The sequence below is a fragment of the Eutrigla gurnardus genome, assembly GCF_963514095.1.
Source record: "Eutrigla gurnardus genome assembly, chromosome: 7".
Taxonomy (NCBI): domain Eukaryota; kingdom Metazoa; phylum Chordata; class Actinopteri; order Perciformes; family Triglidae; genus Eutrigla; species Eutrigla gurnardus.
The window spans coordinates 26,479,711-26,504,259 of NC_139921.1; the positions used below are offsets into that span (position 1 = coordinate 26,479,711).

General features: G+C 43.7%; 1 protein-coding gene across 3 annotated transcripts; it reads left to right on the plus strand.

Annotated features, from left to right (window-relative positions):
- Nucleotides 1–891: 891 nt before the first annotated feature.
- nin (ninein (GSK3B interacting protein)) lies at nt 892–24,441 on the plus strand. Of its 3 annotated transcripts, none has more exons than XM_084012831.1 (29): nt 892–998; nt 6,655–6,867; nt 7,752–7,845; nt 8,663–8,841; nt 10,610–10,655; nt 10,740–10,915; nt 11,041–11,187; nt 11,372–11,539; nt 11,741–11,877; nt 11,976–12,116; nt 12,263–12,437; nt 12,550–12,660; nt 12,771–12,860; nt 12,981–13,116; nt 13,205–13,326; nt 13,541–14,664; nt 14,792–17,095; nt 17,387–17,485; nt 17,584–17,653; nt 17,775–17,942; nt 18,036–18,152; nt 18,346–18,459; nt 18,577–18,723; nt 18,844–19,023; nt 19,102–19,236; nt 19,320–19,421; nt 19,511–19,603; nt 22,466–22,579; nt 23,495–24,441. In XM_084012831.1, the coding sequence occupies exons 1-29, from the start codon at nt 918–920 to the stop codon at nt 23,699–23,701; spliced, it is 6,990 nt and encodes a 2,329-aa protein (XP_083868957.1). In that variant the 5' UTR covers nt 892–917; the 3' UTR covers nt 23,702–24,441. The 3 variants fall into 3 exon arrangements, with proteins under 3 accessions (XP_083868957.1, XP_083868958.1, XP_083868959.1); XM_084012832.1 differs by lacking the exon at nt 892–998 and adding an exon at nt 3,339–3,772; XM_084012833.1 differs by lacking the exon at nt 892–998 and adding an exon at nt 6,452–6,504.
- The last annotated feature ends 108 nt before the right edge of the window (nt 24,442–24,549 follow it).

A 24,549-nucleotide genomic window follows, 5' to 3' on the forward strand; every position in this document is an offset into this window, starting at 1 on the left:
TGGTCTCTTGTCGACCCCTGAAGGAACAAACCGTTCCAAAACTCTCATAATAGGAATCCAAAACATTCACTTTGGATGGAGGGATAGTGCTGCATAGAAAACACCGTCAGCACCAAATCACAGGGAATATGAAAAGGAACCGTTTTTACAGCTGAGATCTCTGAGACCTGAAACTAAAGTAGTGAGTATAGCTCATAAAAAAATAAGATGAATCCAGGATCCCAAAAAACAACACAGTTGTATTTATCATCTTACCTCTGTAGTCTAGAGATAAGACATGGTACCCTGCTGCACTTAAAACCTGCAACACACAAACAAATCTGAATTTCATCTCAAGTTGAAAAATGATCAAAACCTAAAAATGCTTTAAAACAGAAACGGTACCTTCACCAGTTCCACTCTGTGATTAATGGCCCTGCAGAAATACAAACAAACAAGTGGCTTTCAGACTCTTTTGCTTTGAAAGACTTGTGTGTGTAGTGTTCATTGTGCCCGTGGATAAACCCAGGAGCCTGAGCAGTCATGTGACACCCAGTAGACCCCATTAGAATCAATTCAAGGGTCCCTATCCTGCTGCTCTCATCCCACCTGGTTCCTAAGTTGCCATGGAGATAGATAATAACAGGGCGCCCGTCTCCCAGAGTTTCCCGGTACCACTCAGGGTCTCTCCCCACGGCCTCCTCCCATTGGCTGGCAGGCAGCGTGTGCCTATGAGACACAAAGACAGAGGGAGGAGAAAGACAAGCACAAGAAAACAACACTGTATTTGACTGGTCTGGTGCAGATAAATGAATAGTTGTGGTTCTATTCACTCGGGAGCCACCTGTATTTTCAAGTACTGAGGCACTTCAGGGGCCAATGAATGACCTACCAGACTCCCACCGAGACCCCCTGCTCTGTGTCGAGGTAGAAGTTGCATGTGTGGTTCAGTACGTCTTCAGGTCGGTCAAGGGCCACGAAGAATGGAAGCCTCACTGCAGCGTGCAAAAGCACACAAGGTCAGTAGGAATATTTGTATGCAAGGATCATATCCCATCAGATTGTGTCATGTCATTTCTATATTGCATTGCATTATCATTTTGTATCAGATATTGAATCCTATCATGATACATTGCATCATATCAGATTGTATCGAATCATAGCATCATACTGTATCGTATCGTTTCAGATTGTATCGAATCGTATCGTATCATATTTCAGATTATCAGATTGTATCAATATTCAGTTTTACAGTGTAACATATCAAATCAAACAGTGCATTTAGTTTTAGATATGGAAATAATGATTAACAGTGATCTCATGTATAGTGACATTACATTACTTACATAAGTTAGAAAATATGACATGGCCCAGTATCCAGGGGAAGAGGTAGAGAACAACAGGCGCCGAGGCGTAGACAGTGACCAGAAAGAACACAGCACGCTTCATTGCTGTCTCAGTGGAAATGTACTTGCTGCAACAACCGTGTGCTTCTCTTTCCTGGTTTCACCTTTGAACTGAGGGAGAATCCAGCAGAGCTCTGCTCCTGATTACATTAACAGCGTTGTGAAATACAGAAAGGAAAAAAAAGGAGGTCAATGTTCAACTGAAACTAATCGGATCCTCTGACACTATTGGTTCATATTTGATACAGTTGTGTAAACACTCCAAACTGGGACACACCCAGCTGGCCAGCAAGGCATTGTGGGTAGTGAAGTTCTTTGACAGGATGATATCACACAAAAGAAATCTGTTGTAAAAGTTGACTTGAATAGCCCTGCGGTATTATCAAACAGTGTTCAAATGAAAGGACACACAAGCAAGAGTGCCCCTTAATGTTATATTATTATATATTATGTTGTTGGATGGCATATAAACAAGATTTCAATGTTACAGTTGGTGGTGGAGATCGTTTTAAGTAATATTTCTGGGTAATCTGATCTATCGTAATTTGTTATTTGTTGATCATATGTTTTGTGTGTAAAGTTTGTATCTGCAGCTGTCAATAGAATATATGATCATTTCTTTCTGAAATGTAGTGTAGATGGAGCAGAAAATGGAAATACTCAAGCAGATAACCTTAGAGTTCATTTGTAAACATGGTCCACGTTCATAAAACCCGACCAAGAGGCGTGATGATGTTGACTGTCCTGCCATAGAAGATGAAACTCTGTACTGTTGTGAGTAAATAGCCTACAGGGTTTTTTCGGCAGAATACATTGTTTAGAGTGTACACACACTGCTCTGCCATGTATTTTCCTTCCTTGTGCAAAACATAGGGGTAGCAAGTGGTGGAGTTTAACCATTTACTCAACTACAAATGTAAGGAAGTTGATTATTTTCTTTTCATGACACTTTTTTAATGCAAAATTTGGAAAAAAAAAGATTTCATGATTCCAGTTTCACAAAAAAAACTACAGATTAATGCATAATACATAACAACAGTAAGTACTGCTTTTATATTAATGCATGAGAAAAAAAAAGAGAAACGTTCTCGAAATAATGACTCAGTGTGTCATTATTCAGAGATATTTTGTCATTATTTTTGAGAAAGTTTCTATTTTTTTCAATATTTTGAGATACTAAATCATTATTTTTGAGATAGAACGTCAATATCTAGAGATACTAGGTCAATATTTTGGGATAAGTCATTATTTTTGAGGTACTAAGTCATTATTTTTGAGATACTAAGTCACAAGTCAAAATATATTTTTTACAGTGTGCTTCCCTTCCTGTTAGCAGCGTCCTGTTGCGGTTTTAGGGAAACACACTGTAAAAAATATTTATTTTTTTTAACTGTAAAAATATATATTTTTTACAGTGTTTCCCTTCCTGTTAGCAGCTTCCTGCTGCGGTGGAAGGGAAACACACTGTAAAGAATATATATTTTTTTTACAGTGTTTCCCTTCCTGTTAGCAGCGTCCTGCTGCGGTGGAAGGGAAACACACTGTAAAAGAAATATATTTTTTACAGTGTGCTTCCCTTCCTGTTAGCAGCGTCCTGCCGCGGTGGAAGGGAAACACACTGTAAAATAAATATATTTTTTACAGTGTGCTTCCCTTCCTGTTAGCAGCAGTCCTGCCGCGGTGGAAGGGAAACACACTGTAAAAGAAATATATTTTTTACAGTGTGCTTCCCTTCCTGTTAGCAGCGTCCTGCTGCGGTGGAAGGGAAACACACTGTAAAAGAAATATATTTTTTTACAGTGTGCTTCCCTTCCTGTTAGCAGCGTCCTGCTGCGGTGGAAGGATGCTAGTGTGAACTTCAACCAACCGGCTACTCGCCCCCAGCTAGGAGCCAAGAAAAAGGTCACCAACTATGCCTGAATGAATACACACACGTACCGATAATAACGGGAGACATTTTGAAAACGTGGAGATATTACGGTTAAATGAACTGAGCGGCGTTGTTTGGTCCACAGGGGGCCAGCCGACGTCCAGTCAGGCGGCGGCGGGTCCCCCGGTCACCGCCCCTTCCTCTAACTACCGCTTTTCAAAATCCGCTGCAAGCCGGGGAGGATGACACTCGGCCGAGGAGGACACGAAGCGACCACAACACACTCCCCGGTGCTCTTCTTCTTCCTTCTTTCTTAACAAACGCTCCTAACAAACCGACTCAGCTAACGGCTCGTTTTTTATCTTTTTTTTCGGGGAGGATAATTTTCCGGCGACGCGACTTCGGGAGAGATGTTGTAAAAAAGTTTGATTTTTTATCCCCGCGGTTCACATAAATCGGCGTTTATCACCAACATTCAGTTGCTGGAGGAGATAAAAGCTGTCGTCCGGAGACTTTGGTGAGTGACTTAATTATTTAAACTGTTGCTTCCTCTGTGTTTTAGCGTCACGGTTTTTTTTAGGAGGAATTTGGAGCCAACCGTTTCCTCCCAACATGCCTTGCTGATGAGTTAGCTCGGTTAGCATAGCATCTTACTAGTCTGCTGAACTAGTAGTTAGTTAGCGGGGTTGGGCTAGTAAAGCTACATCCAGGCTACTAAAGAAACAAGCCTTTACAATTATATAATAAATATAATAATTTAAGTAATATGAGACTATCTGTGTGATAAGTGGCCTCGAAAATCGTTTATTTTATTATTAGACGTTGTTTTCACATCTCCAAATAAAATGCATTGGTGGGTATTTGACAGTCTTTGTTTATTTTTTAAAAATAATTAATTAATTACCCATTTTATTTGTGTCACAGCATCCCTGTAAAAACATGTTGCATCAGCTTGGACTCCGTTAAGTGAGTGGATGTGATCTGCAGTTTTGAACTTTGTTGGTCGTGTGAGCAAACAATAACATCCTTAATTGAGGAGCGCATAATTGATCTCATTAATTTGCACAATGCACTCTGGGGGGGGGAGTTAATTCAGTTGTTTGTTGTGGCTGTGCAAAGTAAAGCAGAATATGCTGCATGATGATGGGTAATATGGGGTCAAACAGGAGGATGATTTTGCACAAAATAAATTGTAAATTGGGCTCAGATTATGATGTGTCAATTTGTATAATTTCTGTAGCTTATTAGAGATATTTCTTATAGTATGACACCTGCTTTTGATCCATAGTCCCCGTTATCTCAGGTCCCAATAAGGTGGACGTCGAAGGGGAAAGTTTTTACTTTTGCAGATGGACATCTGTTAGTGATAATTACCCGTGTTAGTGAATGCTGGTGTGGAGGATTAACCTCCTCCTTGTGACCTGGACTGGAGTGATTCTTTGGCTGCAGCAGCTGTCAAACCGGCCTCTGCGGTCCCGAGCAGGAGGGCTACCGGGATAATTGGCTCAGAGGCAAACAACACGGGCAAAGTGTGCAGAGTGCAACTTTGACGTAAGGTCAGGCCACTACCGGTCTGAATAAAAACATCAGGATTCTTTTCCTACATTTGTTTTGATACGTTTTTCCCCCTCGCTTTTACTAGACACCATCATTTTTTAGATGATTTCTTTGCATTTCATAAGCTGCTCAAATGTGCAGATGCAGAATACTGATGTGTTTTTTGTCTCTATTGTCTGTGGTGAATGGGTAACCCCGAGTCTGGGGTGTGGGGGACACCTGGCCGAGCGCTTGATGATCTCACTGAGAGCAGCTGGAAAAGCCGGGGTCAGGAGGGTCCTCTTTGCATAGACGTTTAGGCACAAACGGGGACGTTTCAACTCATTAGAGCATGCTCTTAATGTTAAATACACGCGCTCTTATACACAGCATTTGCTTATTAATGTTTATGATGGAACAAAATTCACTTCAGATCTTTATTCTCCCACAAGAGGATTATTTTTGCAAGCAAGAAAAATGCAAAAATATGCAACAAACGCACCGAGACGTGGAATAAAACAAAGAGTGTGTGACTTAAAAAGCAACATAACAAAGGATAAAGACAAATAAAGTGCTATACCGTGCAGGGAACCAAGAGCAAGTCAAGTAAGGTGATTTAAAAAAAAAAGTTGTTCTGCAAGAGAATTGAATTGTTCTTACAGCACAAAATGCAGGAAAGCAACCAAAAGTATTGATTTAAAAGTGCAGTGATATTTATATGAGCTCAAGAATAGCAAAAAAAAGGGGCATATTTTCTGCACACTACGCAAGTGGATCGTTGGCACCAGTCATGTCTTGCGACAGCCAGACATAGACTCTGCGTAGTAAAAATAGAAGTAGATGAATGTTTCACTCTGCTCGGCTCTCAACTGCTATTTCCAGTCACATTATCTGACATTTCCCTTTCCCTAAGCTTCAGGTGGCTGACCTGGACTGTTGCGTCTGTGAGTTATGTCATTGCTAAAGTTAGTCAGGCTTCCTTTTTTTTTTAAACTCATGTCTATGTCTGGCATTAATCTGACTTTAAAATAAAAGAATATCCCAGATTTATTGTTTGCATTTCTATTATTGCTTGAGGCCAAACGCGGCTGACGTCGGGACTTTGAAATCGTATTGACTCTGGACATTTTGAGCGTATTCTAGTCCTGCTCGACATGACTTCTGTTGTGATATGACACTATGAATAAAATTGAATTGGAAGCTGAACTGGACTCCAGACTTAAAGACAAAAGGGTCTCGCTCTTGCACAGTCCAATAGTTCTTATTGTTTTTTTTAATTACAGCAATGATGCACTCCAAAAGGACAGCTTCGTCCGTGTCTCTGAAACTGATGCTGCCAGCCAGTACATGTTGGCTCGAGGCTTTTGATGTAATTTCCTGGCTGCTTGATCCACTCGGCGCGGAGCTGCTTTGCTATCTTTGTCCTTCGGCTTTTAGCGACAGTCTAAAAATATTTGAAGTTCGCGTTGGAAAACTTCAAAACATGCCGCTTAATTACGCGGCTCGTGGAGCTGAAGGCGTTGAAAGGGAGTCATGGTCAGTGTCAGGCTTGGCCGTGTCTAGCAATTTACCTGATTGTCTAATCATTCTAATTGGATTAGCCAAAGCTTCCACCACGGATGACGCTGGAGCGGCGTGTTTGGTAGCTCACTCGCTCAGATGAAGGAGCTGTTAGGACCGTGTTCTGTTGAGATAGATGTTTCCACACTGTTTGTGAGTATCTTCTAACAGTGATTGGATGTGCTATGAGCTTTTGACCTTGATTTTTCTTTTTATCAGTAATTTAATTCTGTCGTCGTGACACAGCGGCTAAAACGTGAAAGCTTGATAGCTCAAGTATATTTTTCCTCTCTTGTCTTTCAGTGCAGGGTGCTGTCCTGTGGGATGGATGACACCCAAGAGCAGGACCAGTACGAGGAGCGCCTAAAAGAAGTTTTTAACAGTTTTGATGCCAGCGGCTCCGGCTCGCTGTGCCCGGAGGAACTCTCTGACCTCTGCCTGTCCCTCCACCTGGGCGATGCCACGCCAGATCTTCTCCACGCACTGCTGCAGAGCCAGGACCGCCTCACTGCCCGGGTACGTTTATTCCTCCGCCACTGCAAAAACAAATGTTTTTTTTTTTCTTCTTCCAGGTGTGCAGTAATTTTATATGCAGAATATATAATATCGTTGATGTTCTCGTGCACATGCGAGTTGTCGTTTTCCAGACTTTCCTGTGCTGAGGGTTCCCTGCATCCTTTGTATGTGGAAGACCCGTGTTGAGCCACTCCAGCTCTCAGGTCTTTGTGTCTGCAGGCTTTTAGGTGCTTTGTTAGCTGTCTTGTCGAGGAGAAATTGTGGCCCCATCAGCCCTCATCCCAGGTGTCTGTCGTCAGGACAACCAAGCCGGCTAATCACCATTCACAGATGCATTTTGTTGAGGCTGCTCCATGTGGAAATGTATGAAATAGAAAGGACAGTGATGTACTTCAGTTTGTATAAACCCGATTGTAGGAGGATGAGACGCTTCCAAATTTCTTACCTCCACACTTTTGCACAAAGTGGAGTTTGCATCTAAGCGTGTGCACAGACGGACGGCTATTGTCTTGCATGTGTGGGTGTGTTGGGTTGGGGGAAATGTTAGCAGAGGGCAAGTGAACTGATTGCCTACCCATGGCATTCAACAATAAAGGGAAGAAGAAGAAAAAACCCACGTAAAGCCGGCAGCCGCCGGCCTCGAGGCACAAAAGAAAATCACCATATTCAGGGTTAGCAGCTGTTGATTCTTGAAGTGTGACCTTGCTGCTCCTGCTCAGCGATCCCTCCTCCCATCAGACACCCGGCCTCCACCCGGCACACTGGGAATTACATCCAGTCTGAGGAATTTCATGAACTTTTGCTTTGTTTTTAACTTTGCTTCACATACTTAGCATTTTTTATCACATTTATGTAAGATTACTTTTTGTCTATTCTCGTTTCAGGTTGACTTTGACCAATTCAAGAATGCACTGATTGTGGTGTTGTCATCGACTATCGAGCCACAACAAGCAGAAGAGGAGTCTTTGTCAAAACCAGGTAAAGTCTAGATTCTGGTGTTAATCTCACGCAGACAAACGTCTCTAAAATGCAATGAAAACAAGAGCAAAGGGCGACTGTGGCTCAGGAGAAAGAGCAGGTCGTCCCTTTTAATCAGCGTTGGCGCTTTGATAACCGTCTCCAAGCGTCTGCATGTCGAAGTGTCCTTGAGCAAAAGACTGAACCCTGAATTGCTGCTGATGGGCAGCCTGCCGCCTTGCATAGTTTTCTTCAGTAAGTGTTGCAGTCCATTAACAAAACTTGAGGCCATATCTTTAACCGACACTGTAATTTATGTCCGTATCAGCTTAATATTTCACTTTAAGGAGAGCTTTTGTAGTGAACAAGTCAACCGAGCGTAGACGGTGACTGCTAAGGCTGAGTGAGCGGACCAGCCTACATGCTGACTCAGCTGTAAATCTACATACAGGGGCACGGAGCCAAACGTTCAGGCCGTAAGCCGGTTGAACTATTTGCACCATCATGGTTGTATCACCGGCACGGTTTCTGGATGGAGTTAACGCAGTTGTTTTATACTAAGCTGTCAGGTTTAATATTCCAGACTCCTGGTCAATACCGACATCTTCTCAGCTCAGTTCTGCTTTTCCTTAAAGGTCAGGAAACTTGCAGCTTTAAAGGATTCTGTATTACTTTTTAGAGAACTTTGCACTTTTGGAGAAGTAGCTGCTGAAGTCTGCAGCACCTATGAGTCACTGGACATTTCTGCATTTAGTAACATCACGTGCTAGCCTTCATATGACGTATGCAAGTCATCATTATACTATTTTGGTTCTAATTCGTCATTGTATCTCCTCAGAATCTCCTGAGATCCAACCAAAGTTCGTGAAGGGCAGCAAACGTTATGGCCGCCGCTCCACGCCGGAGTTCATTGAGCCGATTTCAGACTTCTCCGAAGTTACGAGTGCAAACCTGGCAGAGGAGGAGGAGGACGGTCTGCGGGACAACGATGACTCTGCTGTTCCCCGGAAGCGCGAGGTAACGATGTTCTGAGTGTTTTCCAGCACCGCTCTGATCCCTCGCTCAGACGGCGTCCTTATCGCCTCCTGTCCTCCTGTGCCGTGTGCCTGGGCAGCAACAAGCCGTCAGCGAGGCGTTATTCTTAGCTAATCAGCTTAGCGGCATGCAGGGCAGATCCTGAAATATAATATAGACACTCAAACGTCCACATCGTCCCGCCGTTGCATAACAATACAGCACTTGGTGTGAATAACACTGAGCATCACTGCTGTTCGATACGCCTCGGGCAGTCGGTGTGTGACATCAATGAGAGTTTAACGTCATCAGATGTTTCGTGTGTCATGATGAGTTGAACTTTACCCTGGGTGAATACGCTGGCTGGGATATGGTTGTCAAGGCAACAACACACTGATAGATTTACATCATGTCCACACAGGTTTTTCAGCGGGTTTGTTTTGTTCAGTATCAGTATTTTTCCCTACAGCTGCTCTCGGGTCCTTTTTTCTTAATTTGAGATCGACAGCAGGACAGTAGTGGCATGACTGAGGGGTATAATAACTGTGGTTCAGTCATCGCCACGCACACAGTAACACTCTGCATGATTCCCCCGGTTGATCTTCCAGATCCTTTTCTTGGATTATCCGGCTCTCACTGCCTGTATAAAGCTTTGTTTGACATATGTATGGAGGCCTAAACTCATTTACGTTCATCCCAGCAAGATGTCCCATTTTGTCCTGTTGGGTAGTTGATTCGTCTCTCTTTTATGGCCTTTTATATTATACATGTTTTATTTGTTTTTGCCAAAAGAAATTCAACCACTTACTTTTGGAAAGTCCCAGAATGACTGTCTTGCTGTGGCCTTTTGGACAACAGGTTGATTATTCATGCTGATGCATGGACGTGCAGCGGAATAAATCACGACAAAGAAAGGCCTCCAACTGGTCACCAGGACGGCATAATGATGGCCAGTTCAGCTTGTGCACGGATGGATGTGTTAATATTGTGTGTATTGTCCGCGCTGCTGACTCCACCCCAGATGCCTGCCAGCGTCGAGACAAACGCTGGTGGAGACGTTGAACCGAAGCGTGTCTTGGTGTCGACTAATCTGGTTTGCAACAATGCAGCGATGTCCGGCCTGGGACCAGCAGATGGGGATGGGTCTGGGGGCCATAGAGACTGCAGGCCCGGTGCTTTGGGGGGAGGAGGAGGATGGTGTTGGACTGTGACAGAGGAACAATGAGCCCCACTACCCCCACCCTTGTGGATGCCTATGCACCATGTATCAAAACGCCACTTGCAGGATCCCATCTGTTCTTCATTCCCTCACTTTGCCCCCCCCCCCCCCCCCCCAAACAATAGAAGCTCATGCTGGGACTCGGTTGGAGCACAGTGGGTCACGCCCACACCCACAAAAACTCCTCCCCTGCGTGTTGATGTTAAATATCGTCACTTTACGTGAAAATTAGATTAGATTTTAAAAGTGAGTTTAATTTGTGTAAACTTTTTAAATGTAAGAAGATAATAGAAAATAAAGTGTGTCGGTCCGTGACACATTTTCTCTATTTTTCCCACCAATCCTGATTTGCACACAGACCAAGCCTGATGCCCTCGTGCCATCACAAAAGCTCTTTTGTGCTTTTTGACAAATGCTCCTCCCTTCTGCAGGGTTTTTTTTTTAACGTGGTAATTTTTCTTACAAATGAGTTTCTATCTTTCTTTAAAAAGAAACCCTGATAGTTATTATGATGTTAATGCTAATTTCTGTGTTTTTGTCCCTTTTTAACAGCGCTGGAATGCTCACGAAACAAGCACGGAGGAGTACGAAGCAGAAGGTACGTCAGAGTTGCCAGTGTTTCCAGAAAGTCCAAATGATCACCAAATGACCGTAAGTCTCCTGAATCTTCACGTCTTTGTAGGCCAGATGCATCTCTGGAACCCGGATGAGCCGAGCACACCTCGGGGAGCCGTCTTCCCTCTGTCCGCCTGTTTAGACGAGAGGCTGCATGAAGCCTGCCATGAGCTGGAGATCTCGTGGGACGGATGTGCCGGTCACACCGAACTGCTCGCTCTCTGCGAACACCTGAACCTGGAGGTGAGATTAAAAGTCAATGAGCCCCTTTTTTTAAATCACAGAGGTTACATTGTGAAACGGGTTGCAGGAAATTACGTAGTCTCTCTCTTGCAGACACAAGAGATCATGGATATTTTTTTTTTCAGATAAATGTGGACGCGCTCCAGAGTCTAACCGGCGACGGAGTGATGAATGTTCAGGAGTTCGTCACCAGGGTTGTAAACCACAACAAACCTCCCACGCCGTCCGCCTCCACGCCCTACAGACAGCTCAAACGACATCACTCCACGCAGGTATTTGTTGAAAGACGTATCATATCATGAATCAGATTGTTGGTTCACACAAAGATATGTTCCTTTTGTAGTTCCTCAGTAAAAAGACACAGTAAATCCCAAGTTGCATTGGTCCCTGAAAATGGTGGAATTTTGGAGATGAACTGATTTTCTCCAGTAAATATATGCTATTTTCCCCGTGCAGCCCTTTGATGAGGGAGGCCGTAGGATCGCCACTCTTTCATCTCTGACCAGCACCATCGGCATGCGTCTCTTCTCCACCCTTGACGACGGAACCGGTTTCACTCCAGTGGAATACGTCCTGGATGCCTGGATGGAAGAGGGAATAGAAAACAGCACCGAGATCCTGCAGGTACTTATTGGCCATTTGATTATTATCAGCACTTCTTAAATGAAAGTAATTAATACATTTTGAAACATGATAGCCGAGGACGTAAAGGAAGTCAGATGTGTGCAGTTTGTATTTACTCCATGATTCAAATGTGTAAATCTTTTTCTAAAACATTCCCAAAAAGGGCAAATGTTTAGATAATATTTATTTTATTTTTTGCAGGCTTTGAATTTCAGCCTCGATGGAAAGCTGAGTCTCGGTGATCTCACCATGGCACTTGAGAACGAGCTGCTCGTTACTAAAAATGGGATTCACCAGGCGGCGCTGGCGAGCTTCAAGGCTGAGATCAGATATCTGCTGTGAGTACGAGTCGTCGCTATAATGCAGCCCATTCAAATACATGTTGTTGCTCTGTTTCGGTTGTCCATTATTGTCCCGGTTGTGTTTCTGTCTACAGAGAGAGTGTTGACAGAGAACTCAGGGAAAAAGAGAAAATCCGATCCGACCTGGAAAAGGCAGAGAAACTAAAAACTCAGCTCGCATCGGAGGTCGATGAGCGTCACTCAGCGATTGAGCACACGAATAACCTCAATCTCAGGTAGTTTAAAAGATTCCCTTTTTCTGTTTGTGCAGAATAATTTATGTTTAATTGTACCTTCTGTTGGTCCCAGTCTGTCTCCTTCCATTGCTTTACATCTATCGATTCTATTCCTGAACACCCTGTGTTGTTTTTTTTTAATATAGGAAGCTTGAACAGGACCACAAAGAGAGGCTAGCAACCGTACGATCAGAGCTGATGGAGGAGATGGACCAGATCCAGCAGCAGGCCGGCCTGCAGCGCGAGGAACTGGAGGCCGCGGTGGAGAAGATCAGGGAGGATGAATCTTTTCTCCGAGACCACCTCTCCATCTCCGTGAAGGTACCAGCAAAACACTCCGTTTGCTTTAATGTCTTTTCATTTTGTTGATTGATGCACAAAGAGCTCATGAACCTTGATGTGGCATAACTTATTATTTATTTTGTTTTTTTAGGAAAACAGACGCCTTGAAATGGAGTTGCTGGACAGCGCCGAAAAACTAGTGGAGGCACAAACCCAAAATACTAAACTCCAGACAATTTTAGACAACGTTGTGAAAGAAAAGGTACAGACGTATGGCTCTCCACAATATCAATACTGACTCTTTTTTGTTGGAACATGCTTAACGCTCACATTTGTCTAGAAACAATCTGTAAATGATTGTATTTGCTTTAGTTTGGAGACCTGGACCCTGGCAGTGCAGACTTCCTCCTCCAAGAGGAACGTATTAAAGAAATACGCAGCAGCTACGAAGCTCAGTACAGGGTAACGGCATCTACATCACACACAAAAACGTCCACGCACATGCAGAGACATGTAAGAAGTGGTGACAGTGATATTGTCCTCACACACACATGTTTAAGTCGTATTGCTCTGATTTGCTAGGAGCTGCAGGATCGTATTGATGAACTGCAGTCAGAGTTGCAGGAGTTCCACAGTCTTGGACGAGTGAATCAGTCCTGCCACAAGCCTCTCTCTGAAGAGCTGGAGAGTAAAAGCCCCGGCATGGAGTCGGACCCAGGTAACACGACAGTACATAAACCTTTTGCATGGCAACGAGGAAGTCAAATATCCCCAGCGTCACCGACTTGTAACCTGACTTTTTGCAGGCATCGGTTCAGAGGAGGTTCAGCCCTTCAGCATGAGCCTCGAGGCTGAGATGATGTTGGAGCAGCTGAAGGACCAACACCTTCAGGAAATGGAGGATTTGCGAAACCAGCTGGAAAGCAAGGTTAGTCTCACAGATATGTTTTTATATTTTATCGTGTTGAGATGTTTTGTTTTTTTATCATAATGAAAAATAGAGCTGCCTGGGAGACATAGAGATGTAATGTCAAGTCTTGTGAATTGAAAAAAAAAAGATGATCTATGGCATTTGGTCATTGTCGTTTTATCGGGCGATGCCTAGTCTGATACAGTTCTGAACATGCTTCCTATCACCACAGATCAATGAATTTGACAAGATTGTAGGAAAGCAGAGGGCAACCCATGTGGAGCAGAAGGCTGCCATAGCGCTCCAGTACCAGCAGGAGGTCCAGGCTTTGAGGGTGGAGATGGCCAGCATGCAGAGCCACAGGCAGGAGCTCCAGAGCCAGCTCGACCAGGCGGAGCTGGAGCGGACTTGTCTGGAGCAGAAGCAGACGCTGGAGAGGGAAGAGCTCGAGAATCTGCAAGAGGAGGAAGTGGGAACTCTCAGACAACAACTGCTGGAGGCCCACACCTACGCTGCAGACCTGGAGGAGCAGATGAAGACCCTCGAAGCCCAGCAGACGGAGACGGATGGAAGTCTTGCAAATGAGATGGACGAACTGAGGGAGGAACACGCCTCTGAGATTAAGAAACTGGGGGAAGAGCATGTAGAGCTATGTGAAGCCAGACTGGAAGAGGAGAGAGAGAGAGCGCAGGAAGAACAGGCTGAGTTGGAGAAGCGATTGTTAGATGACGGGGAAAGGGAGACAGAGCTATTGCAGCAAAGCCATGAGGAGGAGCTGAAGGCCAGACTAGAGGAGGAAAAGGTGAGGTTTGAGGAAGAGCGTGACGAGATTGTGCAGAGGCTGACGGAGCAGTGGCAGAAAGAGAAGGCTCAGCTGGATGAGAGGAATAATGAGTCTATGCAGGCGGTGCTGGAGGAAGAGATGTTGAGACTTGTCAGGGAACACGAAGAGATGGAGGGCAAGCTCAGGGAGCAGTGGGAGAGGGAACGAGCCCAGCTTCAGGAGCACCAGGAGGAGGCGCTGCTCGATAGGATACTTCAAGAAAGGTTGCAGGTACAAGAGGGGTATGAGCAGAGGGAGAACATGCTGAAGGAGGAGTGGGAGAAGGAGAGGCTGCAACTGGAGGAGGATTATGAAGGGATGCTCCAGGAGAGGCTGAATGAAGAGAGGGAGAAGCTTGAGACGGAGAAGGAGGAGGAGGAGAAGAGACTAGAGGGCTTAATGGCAGAGGAGAGGGCTCGTCTGGAGGCGAACCACCGTGAGGCCATGAAGGAGCTGACTGTCAAGCACACTGGAGAGATGGACGCTCTCAGCAGCATGTTGGACAAGCTGCGAGATGACATCGCTGAGGAGAGGTGAGAGGTTTTGAATTGGGTTAATTTCGTGCACCCTTTAAAATGATCCAATATACTAAAATGTACTTGTTTCAACGTGTACTAGTAGGAGTTGTGGCTGTAACGATGATTAAATAACCGTGTACAGGAGGGAGATCCAGACCAGCTTCACCCAGAGACTCAAGGAGGTGGAAAGTCGTTTTTCAGGTGATCAAGAATCTGTTGCGGAGCGTTTTCAGGCCGACGTTCTGAAACTTGAGCAGCACTACCAGAGTGAGCTGAAGGCTCTGTGTGAAAGGCATGACGAGCAGAAGCACCGGTGGGAGGCACAGATCCAGGAAGCCCTGGACAACGCTGAGGGTCACGGAAGAATAATGGAGGAGGCCCTGGAGCAAGAAAAAGAGAGACGGGATGAAGAGTGGACCGAAGCTAAAGCTGAGCTACGGAGGCTTCATGAAGAGGAAATGGAAGAACTCGTGATGAGAAACCAGCGACTGCAAAACGAGTTGGATGACTTCATCAGTACGGCTCAGACTAAAGAGATAGCACTGAGTAGGCAGCTGAACGACCTCCATAACCGGCTGCAAGGAAGCCTGGAAACCAAAGACGAGCTTCTCGCTCAGTCTGAGGAGAAAGCCCTCGAAACTGAGCTCCTGCTAAATCAAACGGTGGAAGATTTTCAACAGGAGAGGGAAGAACTTCTTAGCAGCCAGTCTGAACTCGAGGCAAAGTACAACGAGATGCTTTCCATCTCCGAGAAGCAGATTGTCGAGAGGATCGAACTGCTGAGTGAGCGCGACGATTTGAAGATGAAGATCGAGGAGCTTGAGATGCTCCTGAAACAGGCAGCGGAGGACTTTGAGCTTGAGAGGAACGAGCTACGTGAACACACATCCGAGCTCGAGGAGAAGTTGGAAGATAACCGAGAGGATGACAGAGAAGAGCTGCTCGCTGAAAGAGAGATGCTTAAAATCAGAATTAAAGAGATAGAGATGATATTCAGACAGGTTTTGTCGTCTGCAGAACAGGCTAAGGAAGAAGGAATCAAAGATTCAAATGAAGACATGGAGGAAGAATGTATTTCTTTTACTAAAGAACAGGAAACACGTTTGGTACCTGAGATATGTCTAAATGATATCGTTCTTACTGAGTCCTCTAATCAGAAACTATTTTGTTTGACACCTTTTCTCACGGAGCAAGACGTTGATGTAGAGACTTTAATTGATGCAGTGGATGGAGGTCCTGAAAATATCAAGAACGATAATGAACGTGATGAAAAGGCCACCAGTGATTATCAAATGGACAACGTGCCAGAAGTGAATCACGTTGGAGATTCAAGCCCCAAAGTAGAAACCGGACACGAAGACCCCGAATCAACGTGGTGCGACGGCCACAGCCCAGATTCCCCGGCTCACAATGGAAATCATTCAACTTGTGAATCCAAAAACCAAGCCGTCTCCACAGATTTGCCATGTGATGCAGTTTCATCCCCTGAGGAATCTGAAGGTGTAGATGAAGACGCAACAGATGGTGAGAATGAAGTAGCTCTCGAGTCATGTGAGGAGGAGAACAACTCTCAACATGTACGAACTCTGGTGGATGAAAGCCCTTCCCATGAAAAGGAGCCATGTCATGAGACTGTGGTGGATGCGTCGCTGCTGGAGGAGACAAGTGACCCAGATGAACGGTGTCTAGTGGATGCTGAGGTTCGGTGGTTACCACATCTTTCTCACGGTCAAGTTGAACTCGACTGTGAGCATTTAACCGCTGAAGTGAAGGATGGATATGCACATGAAGAGGCTGATTGTGAGGACAAGGGAAGATCTCTCTCCAAACTGCATGCATCATACAACACCGCCATAGAGGAGAAAATCCTCCTGCATGAGAAGATTTATCTGCTCCAACAGAAAACCGAAATCCTGGAGAATCTTCTGGCTCACAACACTGAAAAGCTCAAAACCAGCCACCAGATATTGGAGGAGAACTACAGCCTCAAAGTGAAAGTGCTACTCTTACTGGAGCGCGTCAAAGAGCTGGAGGTCCAGGCCTTAACCACGACACATCTTCAGATTCAATATGAAGATTGCACGTGTGAAAACGCCAAACTGAAGGACCAAAACGCCGAACTCGAAAAAAGAGTTTGGGGCCTTGAAAGCCGGATGAATAATTTCCACGATTTCCAAGACCAGCAGGTCGAGCTGGTGGACGAGATCAGCAGGATGAGAGCGGAGAACTGTAAGCTCTCGGAGTTGTTCAGCGAACTGGAGGGGCAGGGTGACACTCTGCCGGACGCTGGGAAACGTGAACGGTCCCGCCTGGATGAGGTTCTGGCGGTGGGGGATCTGGAGGACAGCTGTGAGGAGTTTGAGAAGCAGAACACCAAACTTCGCCGAGCCATCACAGAGCTGCAGGACGAGTCGCAGTCGTTAAATGAGACGACGCGGGCTCATAGGTAAACGTGGAGGCCAACTAGGATCCCGTCCCTCCGTGTGTCCCGTGGCTCCTCGATGTCTCATCCCCGTGGTGCTGTGGTTTATTTTTAAGAGCTCTCTTCCTTTCGTTCCCGAGCACAATGTCGTGCTGTGTAAACCCTTTTGTGCAACAGATCTTTCATCCCTGTAGAATTGCTTCCAAATGTTTGATGTGTACATTGCAGAATACGTTGCTCTTTTAACATCATCCCACTGAATTATAAACGTGCGTTGTGGAGTCTAGTTTTTAATGTCGTCTTGTCTGTCTGTAGCTCTGAGGCCGGTCGCCTTGCTGAAGAAAATGCCATCCTCAAGCAAAAGATTGCCACGTTGAAGGAAGGGGACCTGAAAGAGGTCCAGCTAGAGTTGACGTAAGAAACCGCACATTTAATTTTAAACACACGTTTCATAATGTTCGTTGTCGTTTTTGTCATGTAACCTGAGATTTTCTTCTAATGTTTGATTTTAGACAAACACTGGAGCACTTAAACAAAGGGAAGGTCGCCGCCCAAAAGGCAGCAGAGAATTTCAACAAGCAGGTAACTTATTAAATGAAGCGTTGACGGCCTTATGAGGCTTATGCACGGTGGTGCTTTGAGCTGAACATGCTTTTCTTCATTCAGAAGCAGTTGGTAAAGCCTCAATTCATCTCCTCTGCAGATTTCTGAGCTGCGCTCGCAGAGCCAGCACCTCGAGGGTGAGAACGGTACGCTCTCGGAGAAAAACGCCCAGAACATCTCCGACATGGAGACTCTCCGGCAGCAGCTGGCAGAGCAGATACAAGAGAACGAGAGGAGGGAGGCGTTCACCGCCGAAGAGAAAAACAAGGTGAACGGAGCTTTATGACGACGCGATAGTCGCCGTGGTGACGTGGTGGTGTTGTTGGTAGTGGGTAGTTAATCGGTGGATGTTTTGTGTTAGCTGGCAGCTTGTGTGTCCGCTTTGGAGGCAGAGCTGACCAAAGCTCTGGAGGACACTGAACAGCTGCAGCAGAGGAATACCCAGCTGTCACAGCAGCTCTCTGGCCTCAGAGACGAGGTGAGCATCAGTGGACACTTTGATGGGAGACAAAGTGATAAAGCATCTACTCTACTACAAATATCTGAATAATTTCACCTTCAATATGTCCTCAAGGCAACAGTCATCTTTGAGATGCTGTGGTGTGGTTTAGCTTTGGGAGCGAAGGTGCACATCAGAGATGGTTTGATCACAACTGTGTTCTGGTTCTCAGTTGGTCAAAGTGGACTCGATGGAGAGTCAGCTCAGCCACCTGGTGGAGGAGCGGATGAGCGCCGATAGGGAGACTCAGGGCCTCTGCAGCCAGCTGGCCAAAGCTCAAGAGCGGGTAAGAGTCTGCCGTCATCAGCTGCATCAATGGGTTTATCCTTATTTTCAAGCATTTTACAGTAGGATTCATAGCAACAATGTTACCGGACTAAATACTTCCCTTTCTCCACTCCAGGTCAAGACGGTGGATGAAACTCTTCAGGTTGTGAACCATCAAAGTTCCCGTCTGAAGTCGGACCTCCGTGTTTTGCAGCAAGAGAGGGATTCTCTCAAACATGAAGTTTCAGTGCTACACAAGCAGCTGCAAAATGTCAACGATAAAGTAATTTATTTTTCTAAAAAAGCTGACTTTTTTTAAAAATTATTTTTCATATTGTTAGGCTTATTTTGCAAGTTTATGTTTTGAAGATGCACAATAATGTATATTTTCTGTTCATCCCAGAACCACGTGTTGGAGATGGCCTTGCACTCGACTGGCCTCCAGAGTCAGAGCAAGAAGCTGTACAGGGTTGAGATGTCTCGGCTGGCGGACCAGGAGCAGCAGCTGCTGAGGCAGGACAACGAGAGGCTGCAGGTGGAGGTGCGCAGCGTCAGAGGAGACCTGGTGAAGTCCAGAGAAAAGGTGAGCTGAGGAGCACACACGCCTGTGATGATGTTAAGAACCTCCCAGTGATATATAATCCATGTTTTCTGTGTGCAGGTCCGTCAGCTGGACGCCACCATCCTGTCCCTGAAGCAGCACAAACAACACACTCAGTCCTCCCTGGTGAAGGCCTTGGAACAGGAGAACATCTCTCTGAAGCAGGAGCTCGAGGCACAAAAGGAGCTCACCAAGGTAAACGACATAACATGCATTTAAAAAAAAAAATCTAAAAATGTTTGTTGTGTGACTTTAATTCTTATTACTTTGTGTTTCAGGGATGTAAAGCAGGACAAGCACAGACTGAGCTGGAGGGCCTTCAACAAGAAAATGAGGCGCTCAGGGCCCAAATGGCTCGTCTGTCCACACAGCTGCTCGAGGTAACCAGAAAGTAACATCCACCGTCCTGAAGTCGGAGTAAACTGTCAGAAATTCTAAATGTTAGACTTTGTTTTTCTTCTTGGTCCAGGCGTTTCAGGTTCAGTTGGTCGGACTTCTGCCTCCATCGCCTCACCGGATGCCCAGGGGGCAGCATCGCGGTGAAGACCCGGGCAACATGCAGGTACAGTACAACCCACACCTGCCCAGACACCAGACTCGGGCAAACACATGATATGATTATGTATGGAAAATGCATGATCTCTTACAGGATGAACACATGAAACATTGACATTTTAATTGGAGCACAAAAAGAATAAACGAGCAGTTTAGTACCTGAAGAATTAGTGCCATTGCATCATCACACGGTTTGGTTTTACAATTAATTTCCTGACCTTTTTCTCTCACATCGTTTCCCTTTTTGTCACATTACAGCCATCTGTAGTCGTGATTATCACAAATTCATCATTAAAGGCTAGAAGATGGGATCGGCACTGTTTTATATACACACCCATTATATTCCTTTCACTCTCAATTTGGTGTAGAGACTGTGTCCCTAAAATAAATCACTCACTTCAGGTGTTGAAAAATGTATTTACTTTAAGAAAAATAAAATGATTTGGCTGGAAATTCAAAGAAAATCAAGAAATCACCAGAATGTTCAGCATCAGTGAATATTAATAGTACATTGCTTTAAGAGTGTCTCCAACACCTGATATGAGTATCATTTATTTGTTATTTGAACGCTGAGTTGCTGCTTGCTTTGGTGCTCGTCACAGATCCATCCCAGCCCCCGTCTGTCTTCACCTCCTCACGTCTGTAGCGTTTACTTTCTGGGTTTGGTGTGTCGTCTGTGGCGCCTGTGTGTTTCTGAACTGTCTTTTATTTAATTTCCTGTCTCGGGGCTTACGTAGCTGCAGTGGTGTGTGTGTGTGATCTTTTGGTTGTGGTCCCGGCGTTTTTCCATTTGTCATATCCGTCCCGCCCCGACTAGAACGATGTAGTTTGTTAGATTTATCTGTGAACGGTGTCATCCCACCTGCTATGTGACTTTTCTTGTTGTCATTTTAATCTGCAATATGGCAGATTAGTCATCATTAGTTATTAGCAGGTTACTTTGAATGTAATGGAAGGAGGATCCCATCTATTATAACTGTGTATTGATTCTATATTAAGATAAACTATAAATCTTAAATGTTTTATGTAATATCTACATCATATTTTTATATTAATGTCTTATTTGTGACCTCATAGGATTATTCATATTATTGATCACACTATATTGACCTACATACAAATTTGAACATAAATACAAAGATAAACAACCAATAATCTTGCCATGAATGTATATTTCTAGAACTGATTTATGTTTATGTTCATGGTGGTTTTATAACGATCACCGACTGGCGGTCACAGTCACTTTAACTGTAAAGCAGTCAGTATTAAATGAATAAATGCAGAGTAAATATGCACTATAACCATGAACTTAAGGCAGTTCATTATGTGATAATAACAAAAATACCTTCTTATTATTTCCTATATCATATCGGTTGCCCGTTTCCACGTGTCCCTTTCATAAAGCCGGTGTAAAGGCCCGTGCAGGTCTCTAGGTTTAGAGGTGGAGCCGTGGTGAAGTGTACCTGCCTTTTTCTTCTCCAGGGGCCGATGCCAGAGCAGCGGGCGGCTCACGCAGACAGCTACCGGCGGATCGGTGGATTGTAACACCGACGTCTTTCCCCCGCTCTTCAGCTTGGCCTATGCTCTTCTTTCCTCCGTCCTGCTCTTCCTCTATGTTTGGAGCCTAAATCCGACTGCGGCGCTCAACGCCATCCTTTCTGCATCCTCATAGGAGATTGGGAACAAATGTGGTGCCTGGTTTTAAAAAAAGGCATGAATGTGCAGTTGTATTTCCCTGCCACCAGGTGGCAGGAAAACACAGAAACGGCTCCTGAGATATTTCTCCCAATGGGATTTTGATTAAATAACATTTGAAGATTTTAAAGTTTGTCAGACATGACACGTCAAATCTACAAACACAGTTGTTTCTGACCGTATTTGACTTTTATAAGGGTTTAATCCTTTTGGGCAGTAAAAACATTTTGTAGTTTGAATACAAGGGAATCTTTTTAATACAGGGTGTATTTTCTGGGAATGTTCTGTTATGCACTTGTATTGTTTATTATTGGCTGAGACAGGGTATATACATCCTCAGAGGCTGAATCTTGTGTGACCGCTTGCATTATGATCATCCAGGAGTGTGACTTTAAGGCCCAAGTTGGTGCCTAACAGCCTTCTGAGTCTTCTCCAACAATCAAGCAACCTGTATCTGTCGGTGACGTTACTGCCCGTGTCCAGGATGAGATTTCTTAATGAAGGTTTTCACTGTTTGTCTCTTGTTGTTTATGCCTGTATTTCATATTCGACACTCTTCAAGCTACATGTTTGTGTTGTTTGTGTTGCTGTTTCTGTTTCTGCTGCTGCACACCCAAAGTGAATCACGGCTTTCTGCTTTTTTTCCCCCCCCCTTCCCTAAACGAGGAGTGTTCAAACACATCGCACAACTTTGAAAGCGTATCTGGTATTTATTATTAGAAACCAAATCGTTGTTTGTCCCCAGTAGTGATCCATTAATGTCATATCTGTGTTGTCATTAAGTGAGCCTTTCTTCTTGTTGCATCATGTATAGACTCAATTGTATTTAATCTGCTTTATTATTTTGTAATTTATTTTAATTTATTCATGTTAGGGTTTATTTTATTTATGCATTAAATTATTTTTGTAGAGGTATCTGGAATACATGGCATCATTTTATACCTATTTATGTTATATTTCTTTTTTTTTTTTGCGTTTTCCTTTCCTTTTTGGAGATGTACCAGAAACATTTAATGCTGAAATGAAGGCAAAATAAAGCTTCCAGGTCATTAGAATGTGGTCTGCATGTCGTTCTTCATTTTTTATTTTTTCTCAGTTTGAAAGGGAAGAAAATTAAAATATCATCACCACATTTGCAGCAATTTGTTGACATCCCTCACTGTCTCCTCACCAGGATGAAAGGGAGAGGAAGATGCAGAATATGGAGGAGCGTATGAGGGAAATTGAACTGTCGCTGCGTAACGTCAAACTTCTGCTCAAAGAGAAGGTCGCTCAGCTGAAAGATCAGGTCAGTTCAAAAAAGCTCAAAATCATCACAAGTGATTCGCTGTTGTCTCTGAAAGGAGAACAGCCCATGAATTAATAACTCCTATGTGATATTTCAATCGGCTCGGAGTTCAATCAATATTTCTGAACATGAGCTTCTCTCTCCCAAAGCCAGAAAACTAAGAAAGTTGAGTTTTATTCTATTGTTCTCAGGTGTGAAAGAGAAATGTATCCATATACTCAGCATTATCTATAAAATCTGTCCCGATTCATTTTCGATTTTATAGTTCATCACATCATAAATTTGAATTTTAGCACTCATTTCTTTTTGGCATTGAGAGAGAGAGTTTTTCAAGTTTACTTATATTTTTTCATCTGTCTGAGATCTGAGGAATATCCTGAGTATGAATTTTGAAAAAGGGTTTAGTTTCCCTTTTTTAAGGAAAAGACGAAACATCTGTAAGGTCTGCATTTTAATTCAAATTTTAAAATGCAAAAATAGTAGGAGGTTGTTTTCACAAAGACATTGTGATTCACAGGTTTTTTTTATTTTAATTTTATTATTAGATAATGTAGCCCAGAGAGTTCCACTGATGAAAGATTATTTTAGGCTGATATTGATAATTGTAAAAAAATCCAATAACCATATTGAACTCCTGCACGCTGTCGTCAGTTTATAAAAGACAACATATTTATATTAAAGTAACTAATTTTGTGTAAAAAAAAAAAAAAAAAAAAAAAACACTCAAAATACCTGAGCCAATTATGTGAAGACGCCTGAGACAGATGCCACATAATAATGATAAACCGTCCTTCTCAAACAAGATGTTAAAGAATGAATTATCAGAGTAAAGTTGAGATCTGTCTGAAGAGACTCACACATTCAAACATGGAATTAGCAAAGCCTTCATCGTCTACTCCCCCTTGACTTTTCCAGCTGCATAAGAACGGCAAAGCCGACGTGTTGATCAAAGACCTGTACGAGGAGAACTCCCATCTGCTGAAAGCTCTGGAGATGACGGAGCAGCAGCACAAAATCACAGAGAAGAAGAACTACCTGTTGGAGGAGAAGATCTCCAGCCTGAACAAGATCGTGCGTGACCTTAACCCCTCGCCGCTGCCGTACCACTATAAATGCACGTAGTGGATCCCCGGACAGGTACTTGGGACGTGTGCAGCATCTGCCAAGCCACATGCAGGTGTCCCATGTTTATTTAGTTTAATACCTTTTAAAACATACGTTTCATTCCGTGAACCCTTTTTGAAATAAATGCGGCCAAATGCACAAGAAAAGGCCTTTCTGTTTAATCTCGTCCAACCCTTTACTGTGTTTAAATATGCAGTATTTTTATTTGTTCATGCTTTTTTAATCTTGTTTTGTGTTGGACCAAAACCTGAAGTTGGACTGTAAAGAAAACAAGCTATTTTACAGTAATTTATCATTTTTAAATATATATTTTTAAATAAGCAGCCGTTATAAGTAAATGAGTAAATATTTTACCAGGACACTATACTGTATTTCTCGTTTGAGAAAGAGAAAAGCAATACCGAAGTGCACTTTCTTTTGTCTGTGTCGTCAAACAGATGAACGTTAATCTGTCTCTCCTTTTCATGTAAACAGTCATATAATCCTGACCTTTTTTTAAGGTGTTTGCTTTCGTGTTAACACTACCTGAAGTCACACACGTGAATGTCAAGTGGGAACACTTGACATTTAAATACGGTTGATTTTAAAAACCTTTAAATTGTTGCAATATGTGAAGTTTCCCATGTAAAGCTGTGCCATCATGAGTGATCGAGATTCAAATGAAGTGTCTATAAGAAAGCTGAAACAGGGTCATGTTTTATGTAACAGGTATAAATAAAATACATAAATTATGTCTGGTTTGGTTGTTTTTTATCTTCTCTGTTCACTGCATGTTAACCTGTCTATAGAGAGTAATGGGTTTATTATAAGTATATTTTACTAAGTTACTAATTATTTAAATAAGT

What these genes read in the sequence shown, in the direction of transcription:
- nin (XM_084012831.1), top strand. Translation starts at nt 918, where the DNA reads ATGTGTGGTTCAGTACGTCTTCAGGTCGGTCAAGGGCCACGAAGAATG. An exon ending in CGGCATGGAGTCGGACCCAG is followed by an intron (nt 13,117 to 13,204) that starts GTAACACGACAG and finishes GACTTTTTGCAG; the next exon opens with GCATCGGTTCAGAGGAGGTT. An exon ending in CCGCCGAAGAGAAAAACAAG is followed by an intron (nt 17,943 to 18,035) that starts GTGAACGGAGCT and finishes GTTTTGTGTTAG; the next exon opens with CTGGCAGCTTGTGTGTCCGC.